The sequence below is a fragment of the Somniosus microcephalus genome, unplaced genomic scaffold, assembly GCF_052327205.1.
Source record: "Somniosus microcephalus isolate GS21.2 unplaced genomic scaffold, FLI_Smic_1.0 unresolved_chr1, whole genome shotgun sequence".
NCBI classification, from domain to species: Eukaryota; Metazoa; Chordata; class Chondrichthyes; order Squaliformes; family Somniosidae; genus Somniosus; species Somniosus microcephalus.
In genome coordinates, this window is record NW_028225179.1 from 82075397 (window position 1) to 82099225 (window position 23829).

General features: G+C 50.8%; 3 protein-coding genes across 3 annotated transcripts in view; all 3 read right to left on the bottom strand.

The window, feature by feature from the left end:
• Positions 1-22092, bottom strand: part of LOC147095537 (uncharacterized) — a 75206-nt gene extending 53114 nt beyond the window's left edge. Inside the window, exon 1 of the mRNA XM_085974664.1 lies at positions 22003-22092. The gene's annotated coding sequence lies outside the window, so the exon portion shown is untranslated. The remainder of the gene's footprint in view (positions 1-22002) is intronic.
• Positions 1589-22089, bottom strand: LOC147095538 (uncharacterized). Its single transcript, XM_085974660.1, has 2 exons — positions 22003-22089; positions 1589-5599 (listed from the first exon to the last, which is right to left on the bottom strand). The coding sequence occupies exon 2, from the start codon at positions 5009-5011 to the stop codon at positions 3575-3577; it is 1437 nt and encodes a 478-aa protein (XP_085830786.1). The 5' UTR covers positions 5012-5599; positions 22003-22089; the 3' UTR covers positions 1589-3574.
• On the bottom strand, positions 18794-22093 carry LOC147095539 (uncharacterized). The gene is made up of 2 exons (XM_085974662.1): positions 22003-22093; positions 18794-20933 (listed from the first exon to the last, which is right to left on the bottom strand). The coding sequence occupies exon 2, from the start codon at positions 20321-20323 to the stop codon at positions 19307-19309; it is 1017 nt and encodes a 338-aa protein (XP_085830788.1). The 5' UTR covers positions 20324-20933; positions 22003-22093; the 3' UTR covers positions 18794-19306.
• Positions 22094-23829: the final 1736 nt, after the last annotated feature.

Genomic DNA, 23829 nt, shown 5'->3' on the forward strand with positions numbered 1-23829 from the left:
GTGATACTGGTCACCAGGTGTGTACAGGTGTTCCTGGTACAACTCAGCGATACTGATCACCAGGTGTTCCTGGTACACCTCAGTGATACTGGTTACCAGGTGTGTACAGGTGTTCCTGGTACCCCTCAGAGAAGGATGAGGAGAGATAGTGCACCATAATCAGTCATAGAAACATAGAAGATAGGAGCAGGAGTAGGCCATTCGGCCCCTCGAGCCTGCTCCGCCATTCAAAGAAATCATGGCTGATCATCCAAACTCAGTACCCTGTCCCTGCCTTCTCCCCATATCCCTTTAGCCTTAAGAAATATATCTAACTCCTTCTTGAATATATTTAATGAATTGGCCTCAACTGCCTTCTGTGGTAGAGAATTCCACAGGTTCAGCACTCTCTGGGTGAAGAAATTCCTCCTCATCTCTGTCCTAAATGGGTTACCCCTTATCTTTAGACTGTGACCCCTGGTTCTGGACACCCCCCGCCATCGGGAACATCCTTCCTGCATCTAGTCTGTCTAGTCCTGTTAGAATTTTAAGTTTCAATGAGATCCCCTCTCATTCTTCTAAACTCCAGCGAGCATAAGCCCAATTGACCCAATCTCTCCTCATACGTCATTCCCGCCATCCCAGGTATCAGCCTGGTGAATCTTCGCTGCACTCCCTCCATGGCAAGAACGTCCTTCCTCAGATAAGGCGACCAAAACTGCACACAATACTCAAGGTATGGTCTCACCAAGACCCTGTATAACTGCAGCAAGACATCCTTGTTTCTGTACTCGAACCCTCTCGCTACGAAGGCCAACATACCATTTGCCTTCTTAACCACCTGCTGCACCTGCATGGTTACCTTCAGCGACTGGTGCACAAGAACACCCAGGTCGCGTTGCACTTCCCCTTCTCCCAATCTATTAGCGTCACTGAGGTTGTCATTGGTGACTTTGGTTAGGGTTGTGGCAGGGGCGCACAACCTGATTGAAATTTCAGACAGGAAGTTGTGTGAAAGATTGGCACAGATTTGGGAAGTGACAACATGTTCAAGGGCTTTGGTGAGGTAAGGGAGGGTTTTTGAGGCAAGGCTGATCACATGCTCTCTCAGGTAGCTGACAGTCACATGATCTCAGGTATCTGGTGGTCACATGATCTCAGGTATCTGGTGGTCACATGCTTTCTCAAGCATACATAGAAACTACAACTCAATTACAATTCAGTCCAGTTTGTCCATGTTAACACTGACCCTCCACATGAGCCAATAATCCTAATCAAGTTTACCTTCCCTATTTCCACATCTCTTTATTCCCTTTCCCTTCATCCGCCTCTCCAATTGAATCTTGAATGTTGACACAGTTTCTGCCTCAACCACTAACCCTGGGAGTGAATTCCACAGCTGATGAGCTATTTTATTTCTGTTGTGCTTGTGAATATTCACGTTTGTTTTTACATTAAACTGTGCACTGTGTCTAATTGAGTTTTCTTTTCTTTGGGACAAGCCAATAGTTACAGTCTAAGCTGATTCACTTTGGTCGTAGTCTCGTTCTATGTTAATGGAGTTAATTCCCTCCTACCAGAATTAGAGTCAGACAGGCAGGCAGAGGCGTTACAGGTCTACTCATTTATTCAACACCCATGTGAACACAAGTAGTTCTCTCGTAAGATGAAGCATCAATATTACAACAGGTAAGTAGTGGGGCCTTCAGATACAGCTAGAGTTGCCAACTCTGGTTCAATGCATCCCTGGAGGTTTCATCACCCCGCCCCCACACTCCCGCCATTGGTCACCCAACATGTCCGTCCTCGCGGTGCCCTGCCTTCCCACGCCAATCTGAAAGCCAGCATACTCTTCATTACCCAATTGGATGGTCAGCCAAACAGCCTTTATTCCCATCGCCAATATTGTTAGAACTAATAGACAATCTTGTTTAATGCCTCATAACAACAGAAAACACTGGAAAAACTCAGCAGGCCAGGCAACATCCGTGGAGAGAGAAACAGAGTTAACGTTTCAGGTCGAAACCCTTCTTCAGAACTGAGAAAAAAAGCAGGAAATGAAACAGATTAAAAGGCAGTTTGGGGGCTGGGAAATGGGGGAGGGGATGAAAGAACAAAAGGGAAGGTCTGAGAGGTGAATAGACATCAAGAGATATTCAAGACGAGACGAGACGGTAATAGGACAGGTAAAGAGACAAAGGATGGCTCGAGATGAAGTGTGAAATGCGCTGGCAGAATGAGAGACAGCTGCCATGTGGGAGAGAAAAAGAGAGTTTTTCCAGCGTTTTCTGTTGTTATTTTGGATTTCCAGCATCCGCTATCATATTATTGTTTAATGCCTCGATGATTTTCCTCCCAGGTTGCTCGCAGCAGTGTGCTGGAGATTACAATCTTTAATTCCTGGAGACTCCAGGAGAATTGGCAACCCTAGTTACAGCATACATTTTATTAAACAGTGGGCCTCGAGTTTACAGCAGACATTCTAGTCACCAGTGGATTTACAGCAGGGATTTCAGTTAGCATCGAGTTCCAGCCAGCATGGAGCTAGAACATTCACAGGGATTGCGAGGTCCTTCATTTTGACAGGTTCTAAATTATCAGTACAAACGTAATTTGAGCAAATCCCCATAGCTCAGTGGTGAGCGAGAATAGTTCGAACTCCGAGGTCACGGTGCAGTTTACTCATTTCATTTATTACCTGGTCCTCCAACAGAGGGGACCTTGAGGTCCCGTCAGTGAACTTCCTTCTGGAGTCTTGCGGTGTATCACTGTGTGTAGCCGTCACCCTTGATCCTCATCTCACCGTGGCTCAGCAAACCGGCAGCGACCTGTCCTGCAGGTACTGGTGTCTTATACATTAACCCCGCACTGTGTTCAGAGGCATCCGATCCAATGCCACGGTGACACACTTAACATGAGCCATATTACAACCAAATTCAGGCGTTCCGTCGATGCTCAAGGACTGTTTCATACAACTGGTGCAGTGATTGCACTCGTATCAAGAGGTTCTGTCAGGCACAGCGGGCATTGCTCGATTTGAAAATCCCAGTGCTACAAATTCAGAAATATTTTACAACCCAACACAGATGGAGCACGCATCCGCAGCGTTCAAATGGACCGATGGCTGCACAGATCTGGCAGTCGCATGCTGTCTGAAATATCTGGTGGTCTCACATGGCTCTCACTAAGGCCTGGAATAGCACATCATTGAAAATGACCTATGACAGGAAGCTCTTTGCTCTTGACCGTTCCCTGCCCTGTGGGATGCGTGTGTGTTGGTGAGCTGCTCAGGTTGTTCAACAGGCTTGTCAGAAACATTGCACTGCTACACTTCCTCACCGGTCTGGGTACAGCGAGAGTGTGAGAACTTGGCGACGTTGCTGCAAATTCTGAGACAATGTCCACACTGGAACAGCTGCTTACCTGGATGGGGATGAGGCCACTTGGAGGCGTCTCGGAAGACCATTGCAATGCTGGAGGACTTGAGTCTGCTCCAAGCTTATGTGGCTATGTCGGTGTGTCAGTGCGGCAGTTCTAGCAGTGATCAGGAGGAGCTGGTGAAACTGTTCTGGTACATGTCACACTGGAAGGGTCTCTATCCAGTGTGAAGCCGCTGGTGTAGCTCTAGAGAGGAGTAGTAGGTGAAACAGTCCTGGCACACGTCACACTGGAAGGGTCGGTCTCCTGTGTGGGTACGTTGATGTTCCAGGAGGTCAGGCAATTGTTTGAAAGCTTTGTTGCAGAACTCACACTTGAACGGTCTCTCTCCTGTGTGCAGTCGCTGGTGAGCCACGAGGTCCGACAACTGTGTGAAGGCTTTGTTACAAAACTCACACCGGAAGGGTTTCTGCCCCATGTGGGTTCTGTGGTGATCCAGCAGGTTCGACGACCGTGTGAAGGCTCTGTCACACACCTCACACCTGAAGGGTTTCTCTCCCGTGTGAACGCGCTGGTGTTCCAGGAGACGAGACGGGTGTGTGAAGGCTCTGTCACACACCTCACACCTGAAGGGTTTCTCTCCCGTGTGAACGCGCTGGTGTTGCAGCAAGCTCGACGGGTGCGTGAAGGCTTTCTGGCATACCTCACACGCGAAGGGTTTCTCCCCTGTGTGGATCCTCTGATGGTGGAGGAGGGTCGAGGACTGGGTGAAAGCCTTGTCACAAACCTCACACTTGAAGGGTCTCTCCCCTGTGTGGGTCCTCTGGTGTATCAGGAGGGTGGAGGACAGCGTGAAGCCTTTACTGCAAACCTCACACCTGAAGGGTTTTTCCCCTGTGTGCGCTCGCTGGTGAACCAGGAGCGTAGACGACTTCACAAAAGCTTTGTCACACACCTCACACCTGAAGGGCCTCTCCCCCGTGTGCGCGCGCTGGTGTTGCAGGAGAGTTGAGGAGTGCGTGAAGGCTTTGTCGCAAATCTCGCACCTGAACCTCCTCTCTCCACGGTGGATGCGCCGGTGCTGTAGGAGGGTCGACGACTGGCTGAAGGCCTTGTCGCACACCTCACACCTGAAGGGCCTCTCTCCAGTGTGGGTGCGCTGGTGGACCAGGAAGCTCGAGGAGTTCACAAACGCTTTGTCGCAAACCTCACACCTCAGCAGCTTCTCGCCGGTATGGATGCGCTGGTGCTGTAGGAGGCTCGACGGGTGTGTGAAGGCCTTGCCGCACACCTCACACCCGAAGGGCCTCTCCCCCGTGTGGGTGCGCTGGTGTTGCAAGAGATTCGACAACTTCAAGAAAGCTTTGTTGCAAATTTCACAGGCGAAGGGTCTCTCCCCGGTGTGGGTTCTCCGATGGACCAGGAGGTACGACGACTGAGAGAAGGTTTTGTCACACACCTCACATTTGAACGGTTTCTCCCTTGTGTGGGTTCGCTGGTGTTTCAGGAGGTACGATGACCGTACGAAGGTCTTCTCACACGCTTCGCACTTGAATGGCCTCTCCTCTGCGTGGGTGAGTTGCTGTTTCACAGGGACCGATGCCTGTGCAAAGGCCCCGTGAAATTGTCCACACTGAATTGGTTTCTCTCCCATGTGGCTGCCCTGGTGTTGCAGGAGGCACAATGACTACACTAAGACTGTCTACACTTGTGCCTCTGTAGATCATCTGTGGATCAGGAGATCCTCCAACTATGTAAAGCCCTCATCACACGTCAGACCCCTGTCAGGATCTGCAATGCTTCACGAGGCGTAATGAACACTCAAAGTCCTCCTCACACTCGAATACCCTCCTCACACTCGAAGCTCTCCTCACACTCAAATACCCTCCTCATGCCCCTCACCGTGAATGACCTCTCACCTCAGTGGATGTTCCAGTGTTTCAGGAGCGTTGATGACTGTGTGAAAATCACTGCTTGTGGAACCCGAGAGGCTTCTTCCCAACTTCACACTCCCTCCACCCCTGGACTAACTGATCTCCCATAGCCGAACCTTCGGAAGTGTTAGTTTTGATGGGGCGCTGGACACTGGTCACTTTCACTTCTCTTGACCAATCGGATTTATTGGAGATGCTTCTACTGTGGAGTTGTTCCTTGGATGAAGGCCGGGATCTCCTCGGGTGAATGCCGGGATCTATCTGTGGTGTCCTCTCTCCGTCCTCTCGTTTAATGCAGGGCGATTCTTCTGTAAAACAAGAAGGTAATTTGTGATTTTCCTCCAATTCTCTCCCATCTCTGAAGGTGCTGCTCCCTCACTGGGAGACTGGTCCACAGCCACAGGGTCAGCAGGCTATTGAACTGTTGGGGCTAAATGAATGTTTGCCTGGATTGCCTGTGTTGGATTTTTTAAACTTAAGACTTGCATTTCTATAGCGCTTGTCACGACCTCATGATGTCTCATACAGCCAATTAAGTACTTTTGAAGTGTAGTCACTACAGACAGCAAGCTCCCAAACAGCAATGTGATAATGACCAGCTAATTTTTTTTTTTTAGTAATGTTCATTGAGGGATAAATGTTGGCCAGGACACCGAGGATAACTCTCCTACTCTTCTTCGAAATAGTGTCATGGGATCTTTTACGTCCACCTGAGAGATGGCACCTCCGATAGCGCAGCACTCCCTCAGTACTGCCCCTCCGACAGTGCAGCACTCCCTCAGTACTGCCCCTCCGACAGTGCAGCACTCCCTCAGTACTGCCCCTCCGACAGTGCAGCACTCCCTCAGTACTGCCCCTCCGACAGTGCAGCACTCCCTCAGTACTGCCCCTCCGACAGTGCAGCACTCCCTCAGTACTGCCCCTCCGACAGTGCAGCACTCCCTCAGTACTGCCCCTCCGACAGTGCAGCACTCCCTCAGTACTGCCCCTCCGACAGTGCAGCACTCCCTCAGTACTGCCCCTCCGACAGTGCAGCACTCCCCCAGTACTACACTGGAGTGTCAGCCTCAATTTTTATGCACAACTTTCTGACACAGAAGTGAGAGTGCTACCCACTGAGCCACTGCTGACAATAATTTATAATATTCAGCTCCGAAGGGGTTAAGTCCCAAGGCTATATACAGAATGCTTTTTCTCCTGTAAGCTAGCAGCCTGAATGTTGGAGTAGGTTCAGTGATTTAAAAGTGGTAACTAGTTAGACCTGCAGGTGTCAATGTTGTTTGTGTGTCTGGGTTACTGAAGCTGTGTCAGCTAGAATGGTCAATTCATTGATGGACATCTTAGGTCACCAATGAAGACTGTCTTCAATCAGTACTGGTGATTAACCATTCTGGTTTCATTAACTCATGAAAGTTATATTGTTTGGTCACAGTTCTAACAGTAGGTAAGGAATAAAGCTCGAGGAATAACCCACTGTTCCCAGGAAAGCTCACACATGTTTCTTAGCTTTAGGATGAGGCTACTGAGCTTGTATTCAATTCCCTCCATGACCTCGCCCCTCCCTATCTCTGTAACCTCCTCCAGCCCTACAACCGCCCCCCCCCCCCCCCCCAGATCTCTGTGCTCCTCCAATTCTGACCTTTCCGCATCCCTGATTTTAATCGCTTCACCAATGGTGGCCGTGCCTTCACCTGCCTCGGCCCTAAGCTCTGGAATTCCCTCCCTAAACCTCTCCGCCTCTCTTTCCTCCTTTAAGACGCTCCTTAAAACCTACCTCTTTGACCAAGCTTTTGGTCACCTGTTCTAAAAGCTCCTTATGTGGCACGGGAGTGCAAAAGACAAGGCTGAAGCGTTTGCAACCATCTTCCGCCAGAAGTGCCGAGTGAATGATCCATATCGGCCTCCTCCTGAGGTCCCAACCATCTCAGAGGCCAGTCTTCAGCCAATTTGATTCACTCCATGTGATATCAAGAAACGGCTGAGCTCACTGGATACAGCAAAGGCTACGAGCCCCGACAACAACCCGGCTATCGTGCTGAAGACTTGTGCTCCAGAACTAGCCGCTCCTCTCGCCAAGTTGTTCCAGTACAGCTACAACACTGGCATCTATCCGACAATGTGGAAAACTGCCCAGGTATGTCCTGCCCACAAAAAGCAGGACAAATCCAAACCGGCCAATTACCGCCCCATCAGTCTACTCTCAATCATCAGCAAAGTGATGGAAGGTGTCATCAGATCTGTGAGCCACAAGGTTCACCTCAGCTGCAGTCAGGTCATTCAAATTCCCAGGATCCGCTCAATACCAGGCCATTCTACCCTCCACATTTGCCAGATAACCACCCACATGATCCCATCACCAAGCGCATACTTCTCGCCCCTCTCTGCTTTCCAGAGAGACCGTGCCCTCGGCAATAAGCGGGACCATTCCTCCACCACCCCTATCTCTTGCTGCCTTGCTCTGGTATCTACCCGTGTCATTGCAGGAGATGCAAGGCCTGCCCATGGGAATCAACCCATTGCTGGTACACTGTACTCACTGCCCACGGTGCTGTCCCCTCACTGGCACACTGTACTCACTGCCCACGGTGCTGTCCCCTCACTGGCACACTGTACCCACTGCCCACGGTGCTGTCCCCTCACTGGCACACTGTACTCACTGCCCACGGTGCTGTTCCCTCACTGGCACACTGTACTCACTGCCCACGGTGCTGTCCCCTCACTGGCACACTGTACCCACTGCCCACGGTGCTGTTCCCTCACTGGCACACTGTACTCACTGCCCACGGTGCTGTCCTCTCACTGGCACACTGTACCCACTGCCCACGGTGCTGTTCCCTCACTGGCACACTGTACTCACTGCCCACGGTGCTGTCCTCTCACTGGCACACTGTACCCACTGCCCACGGTGCTGTCCCCTCACTGGCACACTGTACCCACTGCCCACGGTGCTGTCCCCTCACTGGCACACTGTACCCACTGCCCACGGTGCTGTCCCCTCACTGGCACACTGTACCCACTGCCCACAGTGCTGTCCTCTCGCTGGTACACTGTACTCGCTGCCCACGCTGCTGTCCTCTCGCTGGTACACTGTACACCCTGCCCATGGTGCTGTCCCCTCACTGGCACACTGTACTCACTGCCCACGGTGCTGTCCTCTCGCTGGTACACTGTACTCACTGCCCACGGTGCTGTCCCCTCACTGGCACACTGTACTCACTGCCCACGGTGCTGTCCCCTCGCTGGTACACTGTGCTCACTGCCCACGGTGCTGTCCCCTCGCTGGTACACTGTACTCACTGCCCACGGTGCTGTCCCCTCGCTGGTACACTGTACTCACTGCCCACGGTGCTGTCCCCTCGCTGGCACACTGTACCCACTGCCCACGGTGCTGTTCCCTCACTGGCACACTGTACCCACTGCCCACGGTGCTGTTCCCTCACTGGCACACTGTACTCACTGCCCACGGTGCTGTCCTCTCACTGGCACACTGTACCCACTGCCCACGGTGCTGTCCCCTCACTGGCACACTGTACCCACTGCCCACGGTGCTGTCCCCTCACTGGCACACTGTACCCACTGCCCACGGTGCTGTCCCCTCACTGGCACACTGTACCCACTGCCCACAGTGCTGTCCCCTCGCTGGCACACAGTACCCACTGCCCACGGTGCTGTCCCCTCACTGGCACACTGTACCCACTGCCCACGGTGCTGTCCCCTCACTGGCACACTGTACCAACTGCCCACAGTGCTGTCCTCTCGCTGGTACACTGTACTCGCTGCCCACGCTGCTGTCCTCTCGCTGGTACACTGTACACCCTGCCCATGGTGCTGTCCCCTCACTGGCACACTGTACTCACTGCCCACGGTGCTGTCCTCTCGCTGGTACACTGTACTCCCTGCCCACGGTGCTGTCCCCTCACTGGCACACTGTACCCACTGCCCACGGTGCTGTCCCCTCACTGGCACACTGTACCCACTGCCCACGGTGCTGTCCCCTCACTGGCACACTGTACCCACTGCCCACGGTGCTGTCCCCTCACTGGCACACTGTACTCACTGCCCACGGTGCTGTTCCCTCACTGGCACACTGTACCCACTGCCCACAGTGCTGTCCCCTCACTGGCACACTGTACCCACTGCCCACGGTGCTGTCCCCTCACTGGCACACTGTACCCACTGCCCACGGTGCTGTCCCCTCACTGGCACACTGTACCCACTGCCCACAGTGCTGTCCTCTCGCTGGTACACTGTACTCGCTGCCCACGCTGCTGTCCTCTCGCTGGTACACTGTACACCCTGCCCATGGTGCTGTCCCCTCACTGGCACACTGCCCACGGTGCTGTCCTCTCGCTGGTACACTGTACTCACTGCCCACGGTGCTGTCCCCTCACTGGCACACTGTACTCACTGCCCACGGTGCTGTCCCCTCGCTGGTACACTGTACTCACTGCCCACGGTGCTGTCCCCTCGCTGGCACACTGTACTCACTGCCCACGGTGCTGTCCCCTCGCTGGTACACTGTACTCCCTGCCCACGGTGCTGTCCCCTCGCTGGCACACTGTACTCCCTGCCCACGGTGCTGTCCCCTCACTGGCACACTGTACCCACTGCCCATGGTGCTGTCCCCTCGCTGGCACACTGTACCCACTGCCCATGGTGCTGTCCCCTCACTGGCACACTGTACTCCCTGCCCATGGTGCTGTCCCCTCATTGGCACACTGTACCCACTGCCCATAGTGCTGTCCCCTTACTGGCACACTGTACCCACTGCCCACAGTGCTGTCCCCTCGCTGGCACACTGTACCCACTGCCCATGGTGCTGTCCCCTCACTGGCACAGTGTACCCACTGCCCATGGTGCTGTCCCCTCACTGGCATAGTGTACTCCCTGCCCACGGTGCTGTCCCCTCACTGGCACACTGTACACCCTGCCCATGGTGTAGTCCCCTCACTGGCACACTGTACCCACTGCCCATGGTGCTGTCCCCTCGCTGGCACACTTTACCCACTGCCCATGGTGCTGTCCCCTCGCTGGCACACTTTACCCACTGCCCACGGTGCTGTCCCCTCACTGGCACACTGTACACCTTGCCCATGGTACTGTCCCCTCACTGGCACACTGTACACCTTGCCCATGGTGCTGTCCCCTCACTGGCACAGTGTACCCACTACCCACAGTGCAGTCCCATCACTGGCACGCTGTACACCCTACCCATGGTGCTGTTCCCTTGACATCGGGGGACTAAACACAGGTTAGTTCACCTCTTTGCCAAACACCTCCATTTTCTCTGCCATTCCTAGTCTGACCCCTCAGTGACCCTGTACAATGTTCTAAGAACAGTGCACCCTCTTTCTCCAGCTCTCCCTATAACCCGGAGGTCTGAACACGTACCGAGACATTCAGACTGGAACTATAGCCTCATTTTCTGACCGGTTTTATTTTGAACCTGACCACCCCCACCCTGGTTTCCATCTTGCCCACATTTCCCCCAGCCTGTCCATCCACAGTTTACACAGGCTCTGTTCCTTCACGCCACAATGCTTCTGTTCGTCGCTTGACTGACATGACCTGTTCTAGTCCTGAAACCCCCCTCTCTGTGTTTGTTTTTTTAAGATGTATTTTCTCCTCTCTCTTTTCTGATTGTAGTAATATGTCTGTTCACCTTCTCGTCTTCAGCTTGAAGGAGGATCCACATTCGACACACAAAATTGTCTGCTCTCTCCACTGATGCTGACTGCCTTGCTCAGGGTTTTTGCAGTATTTTACTCACTTATTCTTTTTTGGATCCTCTGGTCCCAGCTATCAAACCCAGCCCACCATCTCCTCACCTTCCCCCGAGACATACACAACACTCAGGGTCACCTCCAGGGCAAAGAACGGTTTCTCTCCACACCAGGCTCGCTCTCTCTCCCCTGGGTCCTTGCACTCTCTATCTCCCCCCCCCCGGGTCCCTGCTCTCTTCCTCCCCCCCGCCGGTATTCTCTCTCTCTCTCTCTCTCTTCTCCCCACCCCCCCCCATGTTCTCTACGTCTACCCAATCAAACCCCTTCATAATTTTAAAAACCTCTATCAGGTCACCCTTCCGAGTTCTCTTTTTAGAGAGCCCCAGCCTGTTCAGACTTTCCAGAGTGTTAAATGCTCTCAGTTCTGCCATCAACCTTACTTCTCCAGTGCCTGGACACCCACATCTCTTTGCTCCTCCCCAGTTTTGAGTTACTCACCATGAAGAATATATCCTGATCTGTCTTTCTCAGATCCAAAGTGGATGACCTCACATTTGCCCACAGCTGCCAGTTTTGCCCACTCAATCTATCAATGTCCCTTTGTAACTTTCTACTCCCATCTACCTTCCCCTACTGACCGGTCCTTTTATTTGTCACCAGCTATGGTAGTTGTCAGGCCAGACAAACTCTGGAATGATTCTGATGTTAAACTCCCTTCAAAGAAAACAGTCACGGAGTTAAAACTAGGCAGCCTGTGTAAACAGAGTACAAACAAGCAGAATTTAAATCACTGGCTAATCTTTCCCAATCTCGCAGCCAATCGTATACAAATCTGAACAAATCACGGCAAATGGGACAGCTTTACCTCCCCCCTGGACAAACCACATTAACCTGGAGCATTCAACTTAGAAGGGAAGCTGTTTCTAGCCCCTGCAATCCTGCAAAACAGCAATGGGATCTTCACACACTGGATATTCAGAGCTGAACATCAGTGTGGATATTATGGGATGCACTCTGCACAAACCCTGCTCCCTCACTGACTGGATATTCAGAGCTGAACATCAGTGTGGATATTATGGGATGCACTCTGCACAAACCCTGCTCCTTCTCACTGACTGGATATTCAGAGCTGAACATCAGTGTGGATATTATGGGATACACTCTGCACAAACCCTGCTCCCTCACTCACTGGATATTCAGAGCGGAACATCAGTGTGGATATTATGGGATGCACTCTGCACAAACCCTGCTCCCTCACTGACTGGATATTCAGAGCTGAACATCAGTGTGGATATTATGGGATGCACTCTGCACAAACCCTGCTCCCTCACTCACTGGATATTCAGAGCTGAACATCAGTGTGGATATTATGGGATGCACTCTGCACAAACCCTGCTCCTTCTCACTCACCGTCTCCTCACTTGGTTTTCAGACACTGGCAGGAAATGAACCAGCTGCGGAAGAGGAGGAGAGAATGGGCAGAGAGGGTGGGCTCCCTGACTGACGTCTCTCTCAGCCAATCAGGGTTCCTGAACCTGCCCACATCCTTGTCCAATCAGTTTGTGCTGGGAGCGGGACTTCCACCTCATCCTAGGAAACTATTAGAAAATTGAAGTGAGACACTGCAACACTGCTTAGAAATAAAGGAAGAAACTTGCATTTGTAACAGTGGGCCAGAAATTCGGGTCGGCGGCTTCCCGCGGGTGCAAGCCCCTGACCTGCATTTACCTAGCGCGCCGGCCATTGTGCTGTGGGCTCGCGTGGGATTCCGATCCTGGGCCTGCTCCAGCTGCCGGCGAGCCGTGCTTGTGTATCCCAGGGGCACAGTTATTTCGAAGCGTCCCCTGGGATCACGTGGGCCATGGCGAGCCAGTCGTAGCAGGGAATCACTATTCATAGATTTGACAGGTCTTGCTGTCAAATCTATGAATTAGAGATCAACCCCAAAACATAACTAAAACTTCAAATACATTTTTTTTTTAAATCACATTTTAAAATAACTATAAATGACAAAATAACTATTTTAAACAATAATTTAAATGTTGAAAAAATTAATTACAGTTTTTAACAGGGCTAAAAATAAACTTACCTTTCTTTAAAGTATTTAAAAATAATAAACCTGTGGAAAAAATGTTTTAATTTTACTTAATTCACCACTTACCTTGTTAAAAGCAGGCCTTGCGACTGCTTTTTATAAGCGTAGCTGCTGGAGACTTGCCCTCCCGGAAAAACCTGTAAAAAAAATGGAAGTTCCAGGCGTACGCGCTGCCTCTCCGGCGCAGCGCGTTCGACCTGTGAACCCCTTCTTTCAAGGGAACGGAATTTCCGGTTTCCCGCACATGCACGAAACTGGCACTTTCGTTGGCCCTACGAGTGAGTACTCACCCGTGGGGACCCGAATTTCTGGCCCAGTATTTTTCATGATCTCAGGGTATCCCAAAGCGCTTTACAGCCAATGAATTACTTTTGAAGTGTAGTTACAGTTGTAATGTAGGAAACAGGCTTATTTACGCTGTGTGATATTTTACGTTTGCTTGAGGGCAGGCAGGTCCCTGGTTTAACATCTCATCTGAAAGATGGCACCTCCGACAGTGCAGCGCTCCTTCATTACTGCCCCTCCGACAGTGCAGCGCTCCCTCAATCCTGCTCCGACAGTGCGGCGCTCCCTCAGTACTGCCCCTCCAACAGTGCGGCGCTCCCTCAGTACTGCCCCTCCGACAGTGTGGCGCTCCCTCAGTACTGCCCCTCCGACAGTGCGGCGCTCCTTCATTACTGCCCCTCCGACAGTGCAGCGCTCCTTCATTACTGCCCCTCCGACAGTGCAGCGCTCCCTCAATCCTGCTCCGACAGTGCAGAGCTCCCTCAGTACTGCCCCTCCGACAGTGCGGCGCTCCCTCAGTACTGCCCCTCCGACAGTGCGGCGCTCCCTCAGTACTGCCCCTCCGACAGTGCGGCGCTCCCTCAGTACTGCCCCTCCGACAGTGCGGCGCTCCTTCATTACTGCCCCTCCCACAGTGCAGCGCTCCTTCATTACTGCCCCTCCGACAGTGCAGCGCTCCCTCAATCCTGCTCCGACAGTGCAGTGCTCCCTCAGTACTGCCCCTCCGACAGTGCAGCGCTCCCTCAGTACTGCCCCTCCGACAGTGCAGCACTCCCTCAGTACTGGCCCTCGGATAGTGCTGCATGCCCTCAGTACTGCTCCCCCTCAGTACTGCGCCTCCGACACTACAAGTTTGATGCAAGGAATCCAGGGTTAAATTATAGGGTAAATTGAAGGAATCTGGGGGTTATACTTTTGTGTGAATTATCCAATTGCACCCTTAATATGAAAGGAGAGAAAATGGCTGTCAGCCTGCATGTGATTGCCTGATATATGCTCCCACTGGGTGATGCTCCACCCCAGGAGCCTGAAATGGGAAATTCTGCTCTTAGATAGGAAGAGTCTTGCAGCTGCAAAAACCAGAACTTCTTTCAGAGGCGGACACCTTCAGGAATATTTCAAATCATTGCTGCTCGCTGATCTACATTGGCTCCTGGTCCGGCAACACCCGAGTTTTAAAATTCTCGTCCTGGTTTTCAAATCCCTCCATGGCCTCGCCCCTCCCTATCTCTATTAACCTTCTCCAGCCCTACAACGCTTCGAGATCTCTGCACTCTTCCAATTCTGGCCTGTTGTGCATCCCCGATTTTAATCGCTCCACCATTGGCGGCCGCGATTTCAACTGCCTTGGCCCCGAACTCTGGAATTACCTCCCCAAACCTCTCCGCCTCTCTCTCCTCCTTAAAACCTCTCACTTTGACCAAGCTTTTGGTCATCTGCCCAAATATCTTTTGCGTGGCTCAGTCTCAAATTCTGTTTGAGATCACTCCTGTGAAGCACCTTGGGGCGTTTTACCACGTTAAAGATGCTATATAAAGGCAAGTTGTTTTTGGTGATCTGCTGTCAACACAAGTAACCCCTTTCCTGCCAGGACTTGGGCAGTGTCTGTGCAAGAGATAAAAAGACTGAAATCAAGAGTGAATCAAAGTGATTAGAAAATTGTGACAATCGATCAGTCTTTGTCGTCAACAAAAAAACCTTATTCATCACCAATGGTTACCAGATCACCAGATCATTTGGTAAAGCTGATCACCAGCAACTGAAGGAGGTTAGGGCCCCCTACCCTGCTGAGTATCGTCATTACCCGAGCTTACTCCATGAAAAGCCAGACAGTTCCCACGGGCAGGTCCACACCTCCCACTGCCTGAAACGGAGACCTCACGGGTGGAGAGAGTAGGCAAGCACGGTCACTGGGAACAATTACACTTCACCACACTACTTTAATCAAACACATGGGGATGCCAATCACGCTTCTAAATCATTTCCATAGGTGAGAAACACCATGCTAATACAGCATATCGTGTAGGCTAAGGCTAATAAAGGAGATTTATTGTAGGAATGTACATTTATACAGAAGCAAGATCAATCACCAGATGAACAACAATGCTGTATTTAACTTGTACCAATACAGCAAACTATTTTTTTTAAACCAAAATAACAAAGGGTTTCAACATTCTTGGAGTCCTTTAACTGAATTCTGGATGATGGAGTTCAGCCTCACCCTTATATCGAAGTCCGGTTGGACTGAGGGATCTCAGGAGACTGGAGCTGCTCGCCCAGGTATGATCTTCATTTTTGAAGAACATCCTTCTTCTTGATCAAAGCACACCTGTTGTCTCGCAGGTGATAATCTTGAGCTGATTATTTTCCCAGAAGTACACCCCCTTGATGGGTTAGCCAGTACAGGTAAAGCTCAAACTCCCCACAGTCAGAAACTTGCAAAGATTGCCTTGAGTTATCAGCCAAACAATCCTGACCTGATGGGAGATCTATCCACAGGCCTTAATACAAACAACATCAGGCATCCTCTTCAAACCTCAATGCCTACTCAAAAGCATTGATGCCGAGTACTCAATCGCACATTACACGAGGGAATGTTTGCAGAAACAGCAGACTCGATTTAAAGATCACAGTACATCAGTCCAGCTACAAAATCATACTTGGAAATACATGACACAGGCTGGAGCTCACATCCCTCAAGCCCACATTCATCAGAATGGCCAATAGCTGCATGAGATCTCTGCTCCCTCCCTGCAGCTTGCCTCTCTGCCCAGTGCCTCCTCTCCAGCTGGGCTGAGATCAGGAACTCCCCCCACCGCCCTCGGTCCACGCAGGGAGGGGGACTGCAACCTGTAGCTGTATCCCAGCGCTCCTTGAACACACCGAGTTAGAATTAGTGCGCAGCCATTCCTGCACCTGCTCTGCTGCCAGTTTTGGGTTATAAACTGTCCCCATTTACAGGGTGTCTCCTCCAAGTACTGCTCTTCACCATCTCCTGTTTGGAGTGGGTGCAGTGGAGATAATATTCCTACACAGGACCTGACCTCAATCTCTGGCCTCCTCCAGCACTAGTGATGGGATCAACCCATGCTTCGTGTCACAGTAGTGCTGACTCTTTCTTTATCATTGGCAATTGCCAACTCAAAGTCAACCACGTGCCCCCTTTTTAAAGGGGCACAAACAATAACGACTGTAACTTAAAACAAATAAAAAGGAACCTTAACAAATCAAATTAAAATGTTGTTTCCAGTAGTGATGATGCACTCCAGTCAACACAGTAGTGCTGTACCTCCACACACTGCCACAATAGGCAGTTCACAGGATCCATGGAGGAGTGAGGTCCCTCTGAATGGACAGCCACACAGGTCAGAAAAACAAAGCAAGACCATAGTTACACTATCATATTTTTTCCAGGGAGTTACCATCCTCCTTCATGTAAAATCTCTGCAGGAAAATGAAGCCACTCGACACCTACAGCTAAATTAAACGCACATTCCCACACCAGCCAGGGCCTTTTACCCATTCTAATGGTTTGGCCTGGGACCTATGTTGCCTGAAGCAGATTTGCTTTAACTTTTTTATATTTCTGTAATGTTAAATTCAGCCAGCAGGGCTGGAACCAGCCTGGTTGCTATGGTAATTTGAAGTATTAATCAGCTACCCACAGAGGGAGTCACCCTTGATTCAGGCCGACATCAATGCTGATTGATTAGTCCATTGGAATGGCCAACCATGGACAAGATTTTAGACTAGTCTAAGATTGTTTTTGTTCATCATTAATATTTAGCCTTTCTGGGTGAATTTGACAAGGAGAGACGTGCTGCTTGCCCATAATTTTAAGGTCGGCCCCAATCTGGAGTCCTCGTGATTGACAGCTGAGTGAGCCAATCCCCCTCCCCCAATCACACAGACATAAGGCACATCTTAAAGAGCGAGCGAGAAAGCCCTTGTAGCCAGTAACAAAAGTCAGGATCAGCTAGCTTCGGAATAGCTTAGCTTGAAAGTAGGCCGAAGCATCAGGAGACAGTAAGATTGAGTCTTTATTATTTGTCACAACCTGACCAGTTTAGGAAATTGTCTGGTCTGATTGTGTATTCTGTTCATTCGTGTACTTTCTATAAAATAAACCACTTTGTTGGTTTGAAGTCGAGCCTCGTCTCAATCGGCTGCTTTCCAGTCCACCTCCTGTACAGAAATGAGAAAGCACATGGCAGTATGCATGATACGACAATGTGTGCTACGATCCCTGGGTCATGATACCATTTAACGAGCGATCAGTAAAGGTGTGCTCCGGATCATAGGGAGCGGAGCTGGACCAGAGACAACATCAAGCGCAAATCCAGAAAATTATGGCACCCATCCACCTCAGGTCCAAATTAAGCGCCCAATGAGCACGATTCTCGAGCACTGCCACCTGAAGTTGTATCCCAGCGCTCCTGGGAGATGTCACACTGGGAGTGAGGAGGAGTTGGTGAATCTGTTCCGGGAGATGTCACACTGGGAGTGAGGAGGAGGAGTTGGTGAATCTGTTCCGGGAGATGTCACACTGGGAGTGAGGAGGAGGAGTTGGTGAATCTGTTCCGGGAGATGTCACACTGGGAGTGAGGAGGAGGAGTTGGTGAATCTGTTCCGGGAGATGTCACACTGGGAGTGAGGAGGAGGAGTTGGTGAATCTGTTCCGGGAGATGTCACACTGGGAGTGAGGAGGAGGAGTTGGTGAATCTGTTCCGGGAGATGTCACACTGGGAGTGAGGAGGAGGAGTTGGTGAATCTGTTCCGGGAGATGTCACACTGGGAGTGAGGAGGAGGAGTTGGTGAATCTGTTCCGGGAGATGTCACACTGGGAGTGAGGAGGAGGAGTTGGTGAATCTGTTCCGGGAGATGTCACACTGGGAGTGAGGAGGAGGAGTTGGTGAATCTGTTCCGGGAGATGTCACACTGGGAGTGAGGAGGAGGAGTTGGTGAATCTGTTCCGGGAGATGTCACACTGGGAGTGAGGAGGAGGAGTTGGTGAATCTGTTCCGGGAGATGTCACACTGGGAGTGAGGAGGAGGAGTTGGTGAATCTGTTCCGGGAGATGTCACACTGGGAGTGAGGAGGAGGAGTTGGTGAATCTGTTCCGGGAGATGTCACACTGGGAGTGAGGAGGAGTTGGTGAATCTGTTCCGGGAGATGTCACACTGGGAGTGAGGAGGAGTTGGTGAATCTGTTCCAGGAGATGTCACACTGGGAGTGAGGAGGAGTTGGTGAATCTGTTCCGGGAGATGTCACACTGGGAGTGAGGAGGAGGAGTTGGTGAATCTGTTCCAGGAGATGTCACACTGGGAGTGAGGAGGAGGAGTTGGTGAATCTGTTCCGGGAGATGTCACACTGGGAGTGAGGAGGAGGAGATGGTGAATCTGTTCCGGGAGATGTCACACTGGGAGTGAGGAGGAGTTGGTGAATCTGTTCCGGGAGATGTCACACTGGGAGTGAGGAGGAGGAGTTGGTGAATCTGTTCCGGGAGATGTCACACTGGGAGTGAGGAGGAGGAGTTGGTGAATCTGTTCCGGGAGATGTCACACTGGGAGTGAGGAGGAGGAGTTGGTGAATCTGTTCCGGGAGAAGTCACACTGGGAGTGAGGAGGAGGAGTTGGTGAATCTGTTCCGGGAGATGTCACACTGGGAGTGAGGAGGAGGAGTTGGTGAATCTGTTCGGGAGATGTCACACTGGGAGTGAGGAGGAGGAGTTGGTGAATCTGTTCCGGAGATGTCACACTGGGAGTGAGGAGGGGGAGTTGGTGAATCTGTTCTGGGAGATGTCACACTGGGAGTGAGCAGGAGGAGTTGGTGAAACTGTTCCGGGAGATGTCACACTGGGAGTGAGGAGGAGCTGGTGAAATGCTTTTGAAAGATGTCCCACTAAATGGTCTTTATCCCATGTGTGTTTGCTGGTGATTGAGGAGGTCTGATAATTGTGTGAAAGCTGTGTTGCATAACTCACAGCTGAACGGTTCTTCATCTGTGTGTCTGCGCTGGTGTCGGAGGAGGCTCGAAGACAGCGTGAAGGCCTTGTTGCAAATCTCACACCTGAAGGGTTTCTCACCTGTGTGGACACGCTGGTGTCTCAGGAGGGTTGACGACTTCAAGAAAGCTTTGTCACAAACCTCACACTTGAAGGGTTTCTCTCCTGTGTGGATCCGTCTGTGATGTAGAAGGTCTGATGACTGTGAGAAAGCTCGCTCACAAACTTCACACCTGAAGGGTTTCTCCCCTGTGTGGGTCCTCTGATGGACCAGGAGAGTGGATGAATAGGTGAAACCTCGGTCGCAAACCCCACACCTGAAGGGTTTCTCTCCAGTGTGAATTCTCTTGTGTTCCAGGAGGTTTGATGACTTTGTGAAGGCTTTGTCACACACCTCACACCTGAAGGGTCTCTCCCCTGTGTGGATCCTCTGGTGTTCCAGGAGACTCGATGACTGTGTGAAGGCTTTATTGCAAACCTCACACCTGAAGGGCTTGTCATCTGCGGGAGTGCTCTGGTGTTGCAGCAGTTCGGACGATTCTGTGAAAGCTTTGTCACAACCCTCAGACCGGAATGGTTTCTTATACCTGTGAGTGCGCTGGTGTCTTAGGAAGCCCGATAACCGTGTGAAGGCTCGGTCACACACTTCACACGTGAAAGGCCTCTCACCTGTGTGAATGAGTCGGTGGTTCACTAGAGTCGATAACTGTGCAAAAGCCTTGTCACACACCTCACACTTGAATGGCCTCTCACCCGTGTGGGTGCGCTGGTGTTGTAGGAGGACCCATGACTGTTTAAAGCCTCGGTCACACACCTCACACTTGAAAGGCCTCTCACACGTGTGGGTGCGCTGGTGTTGTAGGAGGACCCATGACTGCTTGAAGGCTCGGTCACACACCTCACACTTGAATGGTTTCTCTCCCATGTACTGGCCCTTGTGTTACAGGAGAAACAATGAGTGCACTAAGGCTTGGTCACACACCTTGCACCTGAATTTGTTCCACTGTGTAGATGTGCCTGTGGATCAGAAGGTCTAAGGACCTCGTGAAGCCCTCCTCACACACCTCACACTTGAACAGCCTCTCACCTGTAAGAAAGCGTCAGTGGTTCATGAGGGTTGATGAATGATTGAAGCTCTCCTCACACCCCTCACCGTGAATGACCGCTCACCTCAGTGGATGTTCCAGTGTTTCAGGAGCTTCGATGACTGTGTCAAAACCACTGCTTTTGGATCCCGAGAGACTTCTTCCCAGTCTCAACCGTTACACTCCCTCCACCCCCTGGGCTGACCGATCTCCCACAGCCAAACCTTCGGAAGTGTTGGTTTGATGGGATGCTGGACACTGGTCACTTTCACTTCTGATTATGCATCAAAGTCCTCCTGACCAATTGGATCGCTGGAGATGGTTTTACTGTGGAGTTGTCCCTTGGGTGAAGGCTGCAATCCCCTCGGGTGACAGGTGGGATGTCCTTGGATGAATGCCGGGATCTATCTGTCCACTCTCTATCCTCTCGTTTAATACAGGGCGATTCTTCTGTAAAACAATAAAATGAATTCCACAAATTCTCTCGATTCCTCTGAAGGTGCTGCCCCCTCACTGGGAGGTTTGTTACACAGCGAGGGTCAGCAGGTTATTGAACCGTGGGGGGAAATCATGCTGCTCTCTCTGAACACGGGAAAGTGGAGTTGAGGTCGATGATCAGCCATGATCTTATTGAATGGCGGAGCAGGCTCGAGGGGCCGTATGGTCTACTCCTGCTCTTACTTCTTATGTAACACCTGGGTTCACTTTCTGGCTTTTTACACTAGATATTTTCTTGGGTTTAGCGTCACCGGTCTCTCGCGTGAGTGGACCGTGCACCTCCTCCTATCCATGGTGTCCCTATTCCTGGCCAACGTAGGTAAATGACAGTCAGAGCCAGGGATGGTAACGGAGAACCCTTCATAGAATCATAGAATAGTGCAGCAGAGAAGGAGGTAATTCGGCCCATCGAGTCTGTGCCGGCTCTTTCAAAGACCAATCCAGTCAGTCCCACTCCCCCGCTCGTTCCCCGTATCCCTGCAATTTTTTCTCCTTCAAGTATTTATCCAATTCTCTTTTGAAGGCCACTATTGAATCTGTATCCAGCACCCTATTAGGCAGTGCATTCCAAATCCCAACCACTCATTGCGTAAAAAAGGTTTTTCCTCATGTCGCCTCTGGTTCTTTTGCCAATCACCTTAAATCTGTGCCCTCTGGTTATCAACCCTTCAGCCATTTGAAACAGTTTCTCTTTATTTACTCTATCTGAACCCTTCATGATTTTAAACACCTCGATCAAATCTCCTCTTAACCTCCTCTGCTCTAAGGAGAACAACCCCAGCTTCTCCAGTCCATCCACGTAACTGGAACCATTCTAGTAAATTCTGTACCCTCTCCAAAGTTACTCATAGTACACGAGGCCACTTCAGCCTCGCTTCAAAAGGCAGGCTGAATATACAGTCTTAATGCCCGAGATTCAGCCGACAAGCTGTTTTCATTTACACAAGACAGATGAATGATCAGGAAACAGAACAAAATAGTGCATCATACATTTCTCTCCTTAGAATAAGATGTCACTCACCTCCTCCCTACACATCCACTTCAAAGCACAACCTCACTTCTGAGCCCTTCTGCTGGTCAGGATGAATTCCAGCGTCGACCTCTGCAGCAGCTAGCTGCAAAACCTGAAACATGGACGGTAGACTTAAACACACAAAACTCAATATAATCCTGAAAGAGGGACCTGGTCACTTTGCTATCCAGGAACAACATAGCAAAATGTCGCCAGGTGCTTCACAGGACCGTTATAAAACAAAATTTGACACCAGGACACATAAGGAGATATTAGGACAGATGACCAAAAGCTTGGTCAAAGAGGTAGGCTTTAAGGAACGTCTTCAAGGAGGAGGGAGAGATAGAGAGGCGGAGAGGTTTAGGGAGGGAATTCCAGAGCTTAGGGCCTAGCTAACAGAAGGCACGGCCGTCAATGGTGGAGCGATGAAAATCGGGGATGTGCAAGAAGCCAGAATTGGAGGAGCGCGGAGATCTTGGGAGGGTTGTAGGCTGGAGGAAGTTACAGAGATAGGGAGGGGCGAGGCCATGGAGGGATTTGAAGACACAGACACTGAATGGACAGTCCACAAACAATAACCAGCTGCCAACGCACACAGAACTGACAATAATCAGACACAGACAACAACCAGGTCCCAAAACACACAGAACCGACAATACATAATCTCCAGGATAATAAGAAAGACTTGCATTTATATAGCGCCTTTCACGCCCACCAGACATCTCAAAGTGTTTTACAGTCAATGAAGTACTTTTTGAAGTGTTGTCACTGTTGTAATGTAGGAAAGGCAGCAGCCAATTTGCGCATAGCAAGGTCCCACAAACAGCAATGTAATAATGAGCAGATAATCTGTTTTTGTTCTGTTGATTGAGGGATAAATATTGGCCAAGACACCTGGGATAACTCCCTTGCTCTTCTTCGAAATAGTGCCACGGGATCTTTTACGTCCACCTGAGAGAGCAGACGGGGCCTCGGTTTAACGTCTCATCCGAAAGACGGCACCTCCGACAGTGCAGCACTGCACTGGAGTGTCAGCCTAGCTTTATGTGCTCAAGTCTCTGGAGTGGGACTTGAACCCACGACCTTCACAGCTGACACAGACAATAACCAGCTCACAACACACACAGAACTGACAGTGCACAGTCCCCAGGATAATAACCAGCTCACAACACACACAGAACTGATTGTCTGGGGACTGTGCACTATCAGGAGAGAAATGCTGTGTCCAAATCCCAGATTCCAATAAACATATTCAAAAATCCTACACTCAGTCCCAGCGAAACAGTTCATCACAAAGCAGGGGAGTAAACAAGCCTCTCAGCTGGGTCCTCTCACACAGCACAAAAGGCATTTCTGTTCCCTTCCCGCTTCCCCCACAGGATATTCAGACTGCCTGAACATTAATGGGTATTTTACTATATAAAACCTGCTCCCTCACTGGATATTCAGAGCTGAACATCAGTGTGGATATTATGGGATACACTCTGCACAAACCCTGTTCCCACACTCACCGTCGACTCACTTGGTTTTCAGACACTAACAGGAAATAAACCAGCTACGGAAGAGGAGGAGGAGAATGGGCAGAGGGAGGGCTCCCTGACTGACGTCTCTCACAGCCAATCAGGGACTGCAATACATTGAATCCCCACCCACACTGTGCATGTCATTCGCTGCTCAGCCAATCCTCCTGAACTGGGAGCAGGGTTTCCCTGCACACAGTGAAACCGTCACAGCGCTGTTTTAAGTTGTATCAATGGGTCAACCATTCAACCTCCAGCAATTTAATACAGGGTTAGCTGGGATCCTAATCACCATCTCTCACTGAATTAACTCCAG

Excerpts from the sequence above, each read along its gene's own strand:
- LOC147095538 (XM_085974660.1), bottom strand. The coding sequence starts at position 5,011 with ATGGGAGAGAAACCAATTCAGTGTGGACAATTTCACGGGGCCTTTGCA.
- LOC147095539 (XM_085974662.1), bottom strand. The coding sequence starts at position 20,323 with ATGGGAGAGAAACCATTCAAGTGTGAGGTGTGTGACCGAGCCTTCAAG.